General features: G+C 32.9%; 1 protein-coding gene and 1 long non-coding RNA gene across 2 annotated transcripts; one reads left to right on the top strand and one right to left on the bottom strand.

Annotated features, from left to right (window-relative positions):
- Nucleotides 1-3,772: 3,772 nt before the first annotated feature.
- Nucleotides 3,773-4,854, bottom strand: LOC148597059 (F-box/LRR-repeat protein 17-like). The gene is made up of 2 exons (XM_088562985.1): nt 4,601-4,854; nt 3,773-3,939 (listed from the first exon to the last, which is right to left on the bottom strand). The coding sequence occupies exons 1-2, from the start codon at nt 4,852-4,854 to the stop codon at nt 3,789-3,791; spliced, it is 405 nt and encodes a 134-aa protein (XP_088419111.1). The 3' UTR covers nt 3,773-3,788.
- Nucleotides 4,855-13,201: 8,347 nt separating this feature from the next.
- Nucleotides 13,202-15,443, top strand: LOC148597058 (uncharacterized). Its single transcript, XR_015918789.1, has 4 exons — nt 13,202-13,514; nt 13,629-13,722; nt 14,633-14,791; nt 15,060-15,443. It is a non-coding gene; the product is annotated as an uncharacterized LOC148597058 (long non-coding RNA).
- Nucleotides 15,444-16,663: the final 1,220 nt, after the last annotated feature.

Below are 16,663 nucleotides of genomic sequence, written 5' to 3'. Positions count from 1 at the left end.
TAGATTGTCAAATAGTGAACATTTGTGTGGATTATTGTTTTTCTGTAGAATTTGCTATTTTCTTCTATTCAAAATGAAATTAAGACACAAATGTCTTGAATCCACCGGTCTGGTAAGACTTCCAATATTTCGAAAACGAAACTTGTTAAGAAAATCTACTGATGTGATAAACTTTAAAACAATTAAAAGTGGTTATAACTTCCACTTTTATTATAAAGTTAATTAAAAGGCTGTAACCGTATCTAGTTCCATCTTAAAAATCGTGAGAATTTACTCATATTTAAATGTAACTGATGGTGTATTAATATGTGGTTTGTTTTAATTATATAAAAGTGTTGTTGTTTGATATTCGTTTTTATAGTTTATGTTAATTTGGTTTTTTTAAGAATTTTATTTAGATTGTGCCAACTTTATAATAATTATAAGAGGGTAACCATATCTATATTAATACTAATATGTACAGTGAAATCTTTCGAAACTGAACCATCAATTCACTGCTGACATGTTTAACAAGAAATCTTATATTAAGTCCATTTACGCCATTTTAAAGCAAACTGAATGTCTTTTAAATTGAAGGAAATAGGAACCATTTTAAACAGGTTTTTCTGTCCTTTTGCAGTATTTGATTTGCCTATAATATATAGTATATATTTATTTTGTTTATTTGTATGAAAGTTTCTTAATGTATCATTAAGTCAGGAACCTGTAGTAAATAGTTTGACAAATCGACACAGCCAATATAAACCAAATTCACGAAGTAGCGTGTAGATTCAGTCTATCCATTTTATTTGTCTTAGATTGGGTGGATCCAGAAATTTTATAAAACAGAAAAGTCCATTAAATACGTTCGGTTGCTTATTTAATTCACTGTCAAGCAAAATCTCTAATTTATCGGAAATTTGACTTGCCCCTGACGATGGAAAAAGGGAGAAAATTCGGGCCTTACTTTCTTGCTTTATTTTTGTTTACTTCCATTTTACCTCCTAACTGTTGCTTTTGTTCACTTATATGTTATTCTTGCGTTTAATTTGTTTTAAAAGCATGTCAAAATAGTGCATTCAGAAAAAAATGGCAATGAAATCATTTGTTTTGTAACTGTTAAATAAGGTTCATCAACCAAACAAGTTTAGTGGTTTTTTTCTTGAAGAAAATAGACTGACATAGGCGGGTCCGAGGGGTAGCTTTAAGAAGTATAGTTGGTTATTTATGTTTATAAAAACAGGAAGTCTCCCAAAACAAAAAAAAAGATTTTGAAATGTCTTGAAGTATGTGCTTCATATGATGTTTTATTTCCGTTGTATTTCATTACCTATACAGTTCACATTATATGCAATTATATCTCTATCGTTCATATTGCGTGCTTGGTTATATTTTTCGTTTCGATTTACTTTTTTTAATTGCATATTACATCTCTTCCAGTATTTTCATTTATTAAGTATATTTGCTAAGTCAAGGGTAATTTCATTTTATTTCCGTATGGATAATTGTTTCTAAATTAAACTTGTAGTTATGGGCAGACATCTGACCTTTCGTCATAATGGCTAAACAGCTGATGCAAGACATTCCACGTTATCGCTAATAAAAAAAAACCTTTTCACAGGTTTATGATGCAACATATACTTAATGTTCTTAAACTATAATTTTCTCAAGTTTTGTGACACCAGGGCAGGGCTAGCTCCAGGCCTTGATGAATATAATTGTAGATATAATTTTTTTTATATAAATTACCTAAGGATTTTTTACCTAGTTATATGATAAACATATTTAGAGGCAACTTCGATTTTTTTTTGTATGAAAAAGAGTAAATAGTCCCAAGTTTGTTATGCAAGCATAACTTGATCAAAGTTAAAATTCATCTTTATTATTACTTCTCTTATCTACTGTGGTAATTTTTTTATCCTTGATCAAAACGTTATTACGTTTTGGATCAACACGGACCTATATACAATAACGACATCACATTAACAATGTTGCTTAAATAGAATCAGCCAATCAGGAGGCAACACTGGTCATTGTTATGTCTTTAATGTCGGTTCGTGTGAATTCCATGACAAATTTACGACTTAATACTTAATAAATTAATAAATAATGTGAAAATTAGGTTAATAATTTATAACCTCTTGTGTGTTAATGAGAACCTGTAATTGTTTTTATTAATTGCGTGAATAAAATGTGATAAAGATTTTGATAGACTGGTTTTGTTGCATGTCTATGACTATGAATAAATCAATGTTATACCAATAATTCTCAGACAAAATACACGAGGCATAGGATAATTATTCAAGAACTGAAGGAGTAATCAAGGTAATCAAGTTTCTAGCAAAAATTCAAAGAAAGCGGTAATCAAAAGACTGTAATCCAGGGACAAATACCAAATATGGAAAACAGACATACACAACAAATAACAAATGCTATGCAGCCAACTCTACTAGTAACGTTAACAATTGTTTCCTTTATGACATCATAGCTTTTTATCGCACGTCTGTTGACACAACATAAATGCAGCTATCCCTGGTTAAAGTGTACCAGCTAAGAGCTTTATACAATCTCGGCCGTCATGGCAGTAAAACAATAGATCAACAATTTGTTCCCATTGGAATGCCGTGCGTTTTGTTGCATGTTCAAAAAATCTGAATAAACCAATGTTATTTCTATAAATAAACCAATGTTATATCTATAAATAACAAACGATTTGATAATAATCAAGAATTAAAGAACAGTAAATGTTCAACCATTTGATTTTTATGTGTGGTGCAATAAACATGTAATTCAAACTAGTACTGTACACCTGCGTGTTAAAGGAAACATAGATAGACAACTACACTATATTCTGACATTACTAAAGAAACAGCTACAAGACCTACTTCCAGTGTACATGACACAAGTAAAAAAATAATCCAGGACTAAGGCAAGAGTCAAGAAACAGAATAAAATCAATACAAGTTACTTTGATGATTACATCGTTTCATAGATTTGTAAGAGTTGTGCCCCTTACCGTAGGTTTACCTCCTTAAAACGTATTATAAATTTGCAGCATAAAGTATTTCAATTTGGTTCAGGTAGTACATCATAAATTACACTAGGGGAAACTATTGCATCCTACACTCTTCGCTCACCTGAAATACAATTCTGAAAATAAAATGTGTCATGGAGCACAGCTATTTAAGCTAGCAGAGGCCAAACCTCAAACAGATATGAAAAATATGGACTGAATACAGCAACCAAGAATGAGATATAGTCTTATGCAATAAAGGTAACTGCAAAATTTCCTCTTTTTTAATAAATTAAATTCCATAACTCTAAATTGTTATATCATAAATTTTCAAAAATTAAAAGAGAGCTTTCAACAATATCAATAAACATTTTACCAATGTTTTATGATTGCAATGAAATTGCTGCACAGGTTTTTGAGCTATAGTGCAAAAAAACAAAAAACCTTCCCATTTCTGTACAATTAAAGTCCCATAACTAAAAAAATCCAAAAAAATCGAAAATTCATAAAAATTGAAATGGAGCTCATATAAGTCAAAAGATACAGTTAATCGAAGTTCCACAAACATTTGTGGCAGGTTTTTTTAGTCATTGTGTGAAGTGTGAACTACAGACCGCAAAGGGACAAACACTGTTATACCATAACACATTCAGTCTTAAAACACTGGCCTTTAAAAATGATTTCACATGATTGACAGATCAGCATTTCTTTAGATGTCTTACAAATATTCATGAAGGTAAAAACGATAGTAAAAACCTAGGGCATACAAAAGACATGAAGTCAACATAAAACAATTTTATTTTTGTTCTGATGCAGCAATAAACTTGAAACCATTAGCAATAGCTTTCTGGATGAGTTTTCTACTCTCCATAAAGAAGGTAGAAAACTGAATGTTTGGGTATTTCTCAACCATGTCTTCTACTCCCTTCTCTGTTACTGAATCGCATCTTAAATTTAAAAAATAAAACATAATATCATGAAATACAAATAAAGGTAAAACCTATATTTTATATGCTTGTCTTAACTTGCCTTAAGTAAGTAACTTGCTCCGGAGGAGTTCTGTGTCACGTTTTTTTTTTATATATATATTCTTATTATTCTTATGTCCTGCTTGGTTACATACAGCTTTAGGCTGTTCCAAAATTAATTGTGTGTGTGTGGAAGGGGGGGGGGTTGTTTAGTCAGGAGTAACTACTGATAGATATATGATGAGTAGTGTACATTACAAGTGTCATGCAAGTTATGTTTTGTAGTCATTTAGCTCTGTGATAATTCCTATGTTTTCCATTGAAACATACTAATCAATGCCATCATATTTCAATATGGTGTCTAAGAGGTTATAACAAAAAACAATACCCCAACAAAAAATTTAATTTTTTTCACAAAACAATTTAATCCGAGTACTCAATTATTACATTTAATATTTTTGCCACCCCTATTATATCATGAAATCATTGAACACCATGCTATTGCTGAATTATGATATTGATTTATCATAATCACAAACATGATTCCAAAAATAAGCATGATTTCTGATACAAATGTACTGATTAATCATGATCACACTCATGAGTAAGAAACAGATGTCAATCCTATCACGATAGTTACCTAATCAGACCAAGATATTTGAGAGCAGGACAGTTTTCTGTTATATCCCAGATGCCTTTATCTGTGACATCTTTACACCAACCAAGATCCAGTTTCTCTATATTTCTGCCATGGGTAGCTATTCCTCTTAACCCTGTAATAAACACAGTACAAAAACTGGTACACAACAATACAAGACAATAGAAATACTGTATCTCTTTGAGAGATGAACAACAATTTCTCAACAAATCATTCCTCAAAAGTTTTTCAATCATAGAGCGCAGAGTAGTCCAAAATCAATAAAAAAAACAGGATGTTGATATGAGACAGTGACTTAAATTGCTTACAACATAACGAGATTAGGTGTATATGTCAGTGACTCAACCCCACCTGACGAAAAATGTCAGCACAAGGCTACCAGCCTCACACCACAGGACAGGCTGCGGCTGGGCCCAAACGACTAGGAAACCCACACACCACAGGGCAGGCTGCGGCTGGACCCAAACGACTAGGAAACCCACACACCACAGGGCAGGCTGCGGCTGGACCAAAACGACTAGGAAACCCTCACACCACAGGACAGGCTGTGGCTGGCCCCAAACGACTAGGAAACCCTCACACCACAGGACAGGCTGCGGCTGGCCCCGAACATCATTATTCACAGGTACAGCGAAGGAGTTGCCCCTATTTACTCAAGTAACATAAAAAAAAACTAAGGTGAAAACGAAACAAGACATACAGGGGCCAGAAATTCCTGACGGGACAGGCGCAAATGTATGCCCCATCTATATGAAACCTCATATATAATTTTAATTAATTCGTCCATTGGAAGTAAATGTATTTGTGATGAAATAAGGACAGACAGAATAACATATGGATGTTAGGATTACCAGAATGGCAGATAATGGACAGATGAATAGATGGAAAGAATGACAGATGGACAGACAGACAAATGGATGGAAAGAATGACAGATGGACAAATGGAGTGACAAATGGATGGATTAACAGAATGATGGATGGTTGGAAGGGTGGACAAATGGATGGTTGGGGAGACAGAGTTGGGGTACAAATGTACAAAAATACTTCATCACTAATACTACAACTGTCACAAAACAACTTCTTTAATCTCTGTCCATATCGCATCATCTCTTGCATGCATCGATCATCAACAGTCAGGTTCAGAGAAACATTTAGACACTCCAGTTTATCACACTGTCTTGTAAGCTGAGAAACAACAGCAGCAGTTATACTTCCCCCCAGGTAAATTTGATATGTCAAGGTACTCCAAATTCTTCATCTGAAATTAGAGAAAAAATAATCAGTTCCGCTAATGTGTATGAGAGACCAGCATCTCTTTTTTGGTATTTGAAGACATACATTTTGTATATTAATTTTAAAAGCATATACATTTAATATCTTGATCAATACAAATTTGCTCAATTACTTTTGTTACTTTGTATGTATCATTTTAATTAGTTTATTTGTTTTTGTCTGTTTTCCATGTCTGGTCTTTGTCACTCGATTGCATTCTTTTGATTTTTGCTAGAATCTTGGTTCCCTTGATTACTCTATTAAACTTGTATTTAAAATGAGGAGGATATGATGGAATGACAGACAATATATGAAGGGTAAAACTCTGAAGACAAATACATTTGTAATACATAAAAAAAAAATTAATTTCATTGATATCCAACAACGTTGATATTTTGCCAATTTAGCTGCCATTTTGAAAAAAAATCTGTAGATTATAAAAATTAAATCTTAATTTAGTAATACTTTTTCATTCTAATTGTTTTTGTTATCTTCATCTCTCATTTATACAACAATTATGTATAATCATACACAATATGTAATATTCTGTAAAATTTCATTAAATTCCATTCAGCGGTGTAGGAGAAGTAATTGATAAGACATAGGTATAATGACAAACTGATTTGGATCAAAAGCTGAAATAGGAGTGCAGGATGAAAATTAATCATAAAGAATCTTCTGAAAATTTCATTTAATTCCATCCAGTGATGTAGAAGGTATTAGAGATTAAAGATGGATACCCCTCTGTACAATGGTCGGAAGTATGGATAGAAGATAGGACACCCGTAACAATATATACCACACTATATGAAAGTGAGGGGTACAAAAATGTGACATTTCTGCTTACCCTACCGGTGCACTTGGTCCAAGCTCCCAGTTTTTACTGGAGTTGGAGTTGCTCATTTGCTTTTGTTACTTAGTATGTGTGATTTTATGTTCTTTGTTGTGTATGTCTGTTTTCCATGTCTGGTCTTTGTCCCTTACATTCTTTTGATTACTGCTATATCCTTGGTTCCCTTCATTACTCTTTCTAAACAAATTTTGTCTAGATGCATTGGAAGGAGTAGAATATCAAAGCAACAATTTAGGAATTAAGTTGACAAAGCAAAGCCTGGAAAACCTGAAGGAGCAATGTGTGAGAAGAAAGAGTAACATATAAGAACTAAAAAGTGTGCAAGAAAAGCACAAACCACAACCCCCCAAATAATGGGGGAGATAAACAAATTGTAGGTCAGCAGTTTCTGTTTCTTGAAAGTGCCAAATAATGGGGGAGATAAACAAATTGTAGGTCAGCATTTTCTGTTTCTTGCAAGTGCCATCTTTTACAAATGTATGAAACCCAACATCAATAGAAAGTTCTTTTACAGGTTTTAAACATATTAACAGTACTTAAAAGTTTCAATCCTGAACAGGTTAAAGGTTGGATTAGCTCCCTTTGCATGTCAACAAAAAAATAACTGTACATCAGGAAGCTAGGATCATCAAAGATGTGTAAATCTTGATCAAAATACACTGAAAAGTAGAATAGCATTCAAATTTAAAAGATGTATCAGCTAGATTATTATTCCTGACTTCCTTCCATGTGTTTGTCTCGCAAATTTACATTTCAAGGCCGTAGCAAAGGATTAGACAGTAAAGAAAAACTGAAAAGAGATGAGAAAAAAGGGGGAAGGAGTCAAACTGAAAATAGATCTAAAAAAAAATAGAGAATCATTGCAATGTAATATTGATTTGAAAAATTAGAAATATGATGAACAGCAAAAGAAAATACATCCATAATAAAAGTAAAACTTTCTCCTTTGGAAGCAGTTATTTGCTTTGATACTAACATGGGAAACGATAAATATAAACTTGCTCCTTTGCAATATCTAATTTCAACAACCTTCAGTGTTGAATAAGATGACCTAAACCTACATCTTGCAAAACGTCTATATCCCTATTACAATAGTATGCACCTGAATTCCTCATAAAAATCATCTACACAAATCTAACCTATGACCTTTGAATCATCGAAAGAGTAATCAAGGGAACAAGATTCAAACGGAAATCAAAAGGATGTAATCCAGGGACAAAAACCAGACATGGGAAACAGACATATACAACAAAGAACATGCAATAATCAAAATAATATGTACAAAGAAACAAAAGTAAATGAGCAACTCAGACTCAACTAAAAACTGGTAGCATGGACCATGTGCAGTGGTAGGGTAAGTGTCCTCTGATTTCTAGAGACACCTGCCATATTGCTCCTAAAAGTCAAGTCCTGGGCAATGCTCTGCTAACATCTTCACAGAAGTGTCTGTAACCTACAATAAAAAATAAAACATATGAGCTTATACATGAAATCTGGACAATGCTTGGCTAACATCAAAACAGAGGTGTCTGTAACCTGAAGTATAAGCTTATACATGAAATATGGACAGTGCTTGGCTAACATCAAAACAGAGGTGTCTGTAACCTGAAATATAAGCTTATACATGAAATCTGGACAGTGCTTGGCTAACATCAAAACAGAGGTGTCTGTAACCTGAAATATAAGCTTATACATGAAATCTGGACAATGCTTGGCTAACATCAAAACAGAGGTGTCTGTAACCTGAAATATAAGTTATACATGAAATCTGGACAATGCTTGGCTAACATCAAAACAGAGGTGTCTGTAACCTGAAGTATAAGCTTATAGAGGAGATCTGGGGTATGCTTGGCTAACATCCTCACAGACATAAAGCTATATTTTAATGTTCCTGAATGAATTTCCACAGGTTGAAAGCTCTGTGCAAACTTTGTTTCAGTCATATGACCTTTAGCCTTTCTGATATGATACCAAAATGCATTGTAAGAATATATTATGATGCTTCTGAATGACTTCACTACTAACACTACTTTCAACCTACATGTAAAACCTACAATCTAAACTTCTATTGATTCAGAACAATAATATTTTGAAGGCTATGGTAGCCCAAGACTTACTAGACATGACCTTTGACCTTACCTCATTACAATGATCTAGTACACATTCTTTTGAAGATCATGGCATTCAAAGACTACCTTGTTTTGGATTATGACCTTTGTCCTTACCTTATCGCAAATGTTCTGAATGTTATAGCAACCCTAGAATAACATATCCTTTGACTCTACTTTATTACAATGATCCAGTATTTTTTTAATGTTACAGTAGTATTAAACTAACATATCCTGGCTTTTAATCTGTGACCTTCGGTCTCAATTTATTACAATGATCCAGTATAATATCATAATGGTTATACATGTAGCAGTCCTAGATGAACCTTTCTTAACCTTTGACCAGCAACTTGTGGCCTTACCTTATTACAATGATCCAGTATGATATTTTGAAGGTTATGGCAGCTCTGGGCTATCTTTCCAATGCCAATGTCTGTCATCTGACTGCATCTACTGAGTACCAGCTCTCTAAGTTGAGGACAACCTTCACCTACCTAGAATAGAAAGAATATTTATATAAGGAAAGATTCCTGTTCATGCCTCTTCAAGCTCTAAAGACTAAAGCAAGAGATCACTAAATGTTTTATTATCATTCTATGGGTAAGCGAATGATAATTACTCAATATACAATAATAACAGGATTTTTTTTTAAATTTGTTCTTGAAATTGCTGAAGTTTCCATCTATTTTGAAGGAAGAATTGGACAGTAAATTGTACGGTATGTTTGTCTTGGCAATTTTTTAAAAATATCAGTCAATTGAAATCTTAGTGAAACAGTTATTTTCCAACCCTTATTTTTGCCCAGTATTTTGGCCCAGTAAGCAGTAAATTTCCAAATTACAACTTAGTATCAGGATTTTGTCATTTTGTTTATTAATTAAGTTTACATATCTCTGATCATTTGAATACATTTTGTACATGTATATCAGTCGATACTGTTATTTACTGTGAAAGTACTATTGTTCGTGGGGTGCCAATTTTCGTGGTTTTTGTGGATAGGACAAACCACACAATTTGGTTCCCAACGAAAAGGATCATACCATAGATGTGTAAACTGAAAACCTAAAAAGCATAAATTCAAGAATCCATGGACTGGTGTTTCTTCCCTAATCCATGAAAATTGATATCCACAAATTTAAGTACTTTCGCTCTTACCAGTCAACCCATGAACTTCAATACAATGTAAACTTTAATGGTCATCATCAGGAATTTTATAAATTAATTCTAACATATTTAAAATACTTTATAAAAATCACTGCCATCATTTTTATGTATCAGTTCATGTGTTAGAGTCTCCCTCCATAGACACTGTCTCATGTGGGAGTTTTTTAAACGTAAAAGCAAATTTTGAATGTAAAACTCAGTCTCATTAGTATCTTTCACGGAATTTAGCCAAAACCCTCCAATAAATCTTTAATTGTATGTGAGAGATTCTAATTTTTTTATGGATTCTGTGGGAGTCTCCCCCTAATGTGGGAGGTTTAACAGGTTTGCCCCTTCCTTAAAACAGTAGGAAAATGATCTCCATGAAATCACAGGACGATATGGTAACATACATTACTTGTCCACTGGTTACTGATTCTGTAACAACCATCTAGATACAGGCATTGTAGGCTTCTACACGAGTTACCAACCATCATCAAAACATCATTCTCTACCGAAAAACATCTGTAAAAATGGAAAAAATTGTGAGTCATTCACCATCGAAAAAAAAACAGCTGTAACACAGGAAATAGCGGTGACTTGTTCTTCACCAAAAAACATCTATAACATAAGAAATAATAGCACATTGTTCACTACAGAAAAACATCTGTAACAAAGGAAACAATGGTGAGTCGTTCACTACCAAAAAACATCTGTAAAAAAGGAAATAATGGCAAACTTCATTGGAACTCTAGGTAAGTCACAGTTGCTGATAAAAATCTCACTAGGGCTTGTTACATTTGTCCAACAAATTGATTGATTGATTATTAGGGTTTAAAGCAGCTATATTTCAGCTATATTCAGGCAGTGAACATGAAATGGATGATAAATGAACATGAAATTACAATGATGATGATGAAATGAAAACAGGGATGGGGCACAAGGACAATAGAATCAATTATCTTTGATTGCCACTAGAAAAGGGAGGGATGGGTAGGGTCCGGCAATTTAGCCTCCTGTGGTGGAGCACAAAGGTTCCTACTCCTATCGAATATCACAGCAGGGTTCTTTAACATGCGAGGAACGTGGCATCTTTCCCAACACGGTGCACCAATATGGTTTGCGGTCAAGTTTTCTACATCATAGCCTGACAACATACATTTGTACCAATAAATATGACAAATTTCTATACCGAAATGATAAAGGTAAATTGCAGAAGATTTTGCATTGTAATACAGCAATTCTATGGCAAGCCAACGTGGACAACAATGCCTATTTATAAATATTAATAAATATTTATAAATCCAAGACAATTACAAATATTTATAATTCATTTATAAATAGGCATTTTTGTCCACTTCGGATTGAATTATAAATATTTATAATTCATTTATTAATATTTATAATTGCCAAATTTATAAATATTTATAATTGAATCATAAATATTAATAAATGATTTATAAATATTTATAATTGAACTATATATATTTATGAATGGATTGCAAATATTTATAATTATTTATAAATATTAATAAATAGGCATTTTTGTCCACTTTGGCTTGCCATACATTTCAAGATCCCATAAGTAAGCAATAAAATACATACCTGTCTTCAGGTTTCAATACATTCTACATCAGAAATTCTGGTAAGGAAAATGAACAAGAAACAGACTTACAGACCCTATGAACCAAGACATCAATATACATGTAATATTTAAGGAGGTTGACCGAAGGTAAGTGACACAACTCTTTTAAATCATTGAAACGTTTGTATTATGCATTTTACATCAATCTCATGTAAACATCAAAGTAACTTGGATTGATTTCATTCCGTTTCAAATGAAACCTTGATAGACTTTGACAGTGAATTTTCTAGCATTCGTCATTTTCGCCAATGACAAAGACCTGTCAGAATGACGAAAATAATTGAGTCTCAATCTTCGAAAGTACAAAAAAAAGTAAGCCCAACATCTGTTGTTCAAGCGGCGAAAGTGACAATTTAATTACCCCAACCTAATTACAACTCTCAACAGGCGTCAAAATTTTGTGTAATCTCCTAATTCGCCAATTACACTAATTAGGCACCGCACGTGGAGTAAATGTCGATCTCTGACCACTTCAGCGTTAAAGTTCAAATGCCAATAACAACTGCTGCTTTAAAAATTCCTTTACTTCTCATTAACTTCGTCTCAAAATGACATAAAAAAGTAAAAAATCATTTACTTTTGTACATCAAACTTGAGTGTAAACCAAATGTGGGTATTTTTGTCACTACACCAGTGTCACTACATTGGTGTAGTAGCATGTCAGCAATATTTACGATCTTGAAGATATCATTTTAGTCCGAATTTCCTCTGACCCTGCAACCCTCCTATATCAATATCCAAATAAAGAGGAGGGTTGCAGGGTCAGAGGAAATTCGGACTAATATCATTTATGCCATCAATGAAATACTAAATATAATGGAAAAATAATTACATAAATTTGTCATTAACTCGGTCTGGTTCCAAAAAGCACGGTTGAAAAATGTGCTATAAATAGAATATCATGGGGCAACAATAGGGAAATACCTATTTGAAAGTATTTATATCTGTCCAATATAGCCCTGGTGTATGTTAAGGCAATTCTATATCTAAACTGTGCTAGATTTATTTTTGTTTCTACAATGGGTGGTAATGCAGAAAACAGTTTTTTCATATGAAATACATGTACATTTAAAACTATGCCAGGGATGTACTCTTGTATATGCAGTGTTCTAGCTAGGATTTGAAAATAGAGGGACGCAGGGAAGAGGGCACTTTAACACATAGCATGCTTTTTTTTTCAACAAAAAAGGGACATTGATTTTGTATGTTTGTGTTAAGTCAGTAATTTGTATTCTTATTGCTTACCTGCTAACTTTTTAAAATGAAGGTTGCAAACTGAGTAAATTTAACTGCATGATTAATATATGCATGACACCCTTATTGTATTGAAAGACCTTTCTCTGATGATCAAGTGCTTTCAGAAATTTAACACATATATATAGAGGTGATTAAGCTGAAATTGTATTAAATTAGCCTTCAGATCCCCTATGAAAGAGTTAGAAAATCAGTTTTAATTTGATCATATATGGCCGCCATTTTGTTTTCTGGTAAAGAATTTGACTTAGTATTTACGTTACCAAAATCCCTCTATTTCGGAGGTTACATTAGCTATGACTTTTTTTATGAATAAATATTTAAAATACTTTTTGTAGTGAATATAAGTCTTGTTGTTTATAGTTCTCGGAACGGGGATAAATTATCGTCATTTTTGTAACGGTACCAATACGGATTTAACGTCGCGCGGCACGTTTTTTCAGCGGAGTATACGTTTTTCAAACTTAAAAATAAATATGTTCCTGACGTCATATTGAAATAAAAATAACACCCAATGAGAGCTTAGGATTTAAATATCTTTAGAATGGAAGTCGTTTTCGATACACTTCCCAAATCGACCTTGAAATTTTGTTTTCAATACTTCGAAGAGAAAAAAATAAGGTAAATATACGGAGTACGGCTTAACGACATGCATATTCGAATTCTTCAAGTTTTTTTCTTTAAATTTAATTGTCTTTGCTCTCGATTTGTAATCAGGAACATATTTATTTTAAGCGTTGGAATAGGCGGCTATAGAGCGTTCGAGACACTTTTACCGTCATGGCTGACCCTGACCTAACGGAATCCGTTATCGATTCGCACTGTGCTTGTAAGTAAATTTGGAGTTTCTACGTAGGATTTACGTCAATGATAATTTATTATTTAAAGAATAATGGGATTTAAAATCTCTATTTTTCTCATCTGCTACGAATATGATTGATTTACTACCGAATACGACATTTAGGAAAAGGGGGGTGCTTGTTTACTTTTTTTTCAGCATTATCAATGCTCTTTAAATATTCAAGCAGTATTAAGTAAGTATTTAGCATTTTGATAGGGAAAGTAATTCCGTCCTTAGTTGTTACTTGTACATTTTAGTGCATGTACATGTATTTAATTTTTTCAACTACTATATTCTGAACAGTCTGTGGTGTTTTGATATATTATTATATAATTCAATTTGCTGGCTATGGTTAATGAATATTGTGTTTGTTTGTTTGTTTGTTGGGGTTTAACGTCCGAGCAGCAATATTTCAGCTATATTCAGACAATGAACATGAAATGATAAAAAAAAAGGATGGGTCACAAGGACAACAGGGTCGACAAATTTTGATTGCCACTAGAGAAAGGGGGGTGGGTAAGGTCGGGCAATTTAGCCTCCTGTGGCGGAGCGCAAAGGTTCCTACTCCTATCGAATACCACAGCAGGGTTCTTTAACGTGCGAGGAAAGTGGCATCTTTCCCAACACGCTGCACCACTATGGGTTGCAGTCAGGTTTTCCCTATTATAGCCTGACAACCCCAGCATGTAACATGCCAGGGGTACCCCATTCCACCACCTGGGGCACACATCCCAGTTGCTCTGTGGGCAGAGCGCCTAGCCCCTGGCTAGGTTTCTGAGCACTATTTAGTCGCCTTTTACGACAAGCTTAGCGCTGCTGCAGGCCTATTCTTTTGACACCCGGACCTGCACGGGGCATGAATATTGTGACTGTCATTGATCTGTAATTATTTTATTAGCCACTGTTGAGTCAAGAACTACATGTATTACACTTGGAGAATTGTTAAAGGATGTATCAACAAGTACTCAATTGGACAATATTACTAATGAGTTCTTGTTGGCAAATGGGATCACCAAGGGGGAGATATATCAACTACTGACAGACAGAAACTATTCCGGTTAGTTCTTTAGTCAATCTTTTTATTGATAAGATTTATTTGAAAATAAAATGTACAGAATGCTATAATCTAGATAGAGTCATTTTAGAATTATTGAGCAATATTGAATTTGAGAGCAGTTTGTAAATTTTACTTTTTAAATTAGCTTTTAAATAATAATTCATTAAAGTTTTAGTAGAATTGTATTTTTGACAACATTTTTGACTACTAATTGAAGCCTTTTGCTTGTTGAGCCTGGTTCTTTGTGGTCCCTTCTTGTTTCTTTCAGTTTACTGATGTCAATTCTTAATTCCTTTATGATGCTAATGAGTTCGCAAGACAATTTTGGATCTTCAAATGTGGATTGCTACCTGCTGCTGGACATCAGATTCATTTTTGTAACATTGTCGCTGGCCGACTTGAAGTGAAAGCACGTTATGGAGGACATGCATATTTCATGTAGATGAGGATACACAAATAAATATTGCCAAGAATTAGGGTATAATTACATGCTGAATGGTTTATATTGTAACACTAATTTCACAGTTTTGTAATGTTTTAGATTCAGGTTGATGTTGCTGGTCAATGTCTAACCTTAAGAAAAATGTCTTCAAATGGCCCAACAAAGATGACATTAGTGTTGTTGAAATTTTTTTTTATCTTTTATTCAGATTATTCAGATTTTGAGATCAACCCCAAGGACACCAGTGGTAGAACCTGGTTTTTAACACAGTTTGAATCTATTTGTTCTGAATATAAAAAGTATTATGATGAATATTTTTCCTAGGTCTTTGTGTATGACATGTACACTTATTCAAGACAATTAATATCTGTTATACTTTCAGTAGTACAATGATTTTACCAATTTTTATCTATTTATAACATCTAGTACACATACTAAATTAATGATCTTTTATTGTAGAGAATCCTTGGACTTTCCATATAGATGTACTTGCTGTTTTTATAGGAAAATCATAAGTTATGTTGTAGTGAAATTGACCTCATGCATCATATCTGCTATCATAAAATGCATGTATTATTCTTAATTAAGACACCTAAAAAAATTAGATATTTTTCATGTCTTGACATAACTGTTCTAGTGGTTTTATCAGATAAGTATTTTGAAAATTAAATATCTTTTCTATTAAAATATCACACCATTTAAAAAAACATACGGTCAGTTTCATTGCAAAAGTACTGCATTGACTCAATTTTTTATCTTGCCATGTTGTATTTACATTCTAACATGTGTACACTGATTTTTCTTGTAATTATTTCTTGCAGTTACAACAGATATTCTTACTAATTGATATTTAAATAGATTTTTATTTTTTTTTCATTAGATTTGGTTTGTCTTGACTCACAGTATGATCATGATGGCAGTTATATTTAAATATTGTCTTGATCACGAAAAACAATAAATGAAGTAAAATCAACATCTCGCTCTGCTTATTACTGCCTGAAGATGTAAAAACTTCACATACACACAAAAGAGAACCACTTTCATTGCACTAATACAGTCGCTTACCGAAATAACATATATGATTATAGTGTAAAGCTATTATGGCAGAATCATTATTAACTATTTTAAATCAATTCAGTCAGTAACCTTACAAACTTGGTCAATTTTACATGAAAGCATCTGAAGCATTGGATAAAACAAGAAGTAAACATTAAAAAAAAATAACTAGTTTGAAACTTACCATTTAAAAGTTCCTCACTTATCTTAGGATTTTTATAGTGTCTATTATAAAAATCCTTGATTTATCAAATCTATACATGTACATGTACTTTTACAACATTCAATTTAAAGTTAAACAGGCAGTTTTAGAAAGAAAGATAAGAATGAGACGATTACAATGATACCAATATTGTAAAAATAGGTTGATTTTT

The sequence above is a fragment of the Perna viridis genome, chromosome 15, assembly GCF_037379345.1.
Source record: "Perna viridis isolate PV_CMFRI_1.1 ecotype Kerala chromosome 15, ASM3737934v1, whole genome shotgun sequence".
Taxonomy (NCBI): Eukaryota; Metazoa; Mollusca; class Bivalvia; order Mytilida; family Mytilidae; genus Perna; species Perna viridis.
The sequence above is the reverse complement of the archived record's forward strand: the minus strand, read 5'-3'. Positions and strand labels throughout refer to the sequence as shown.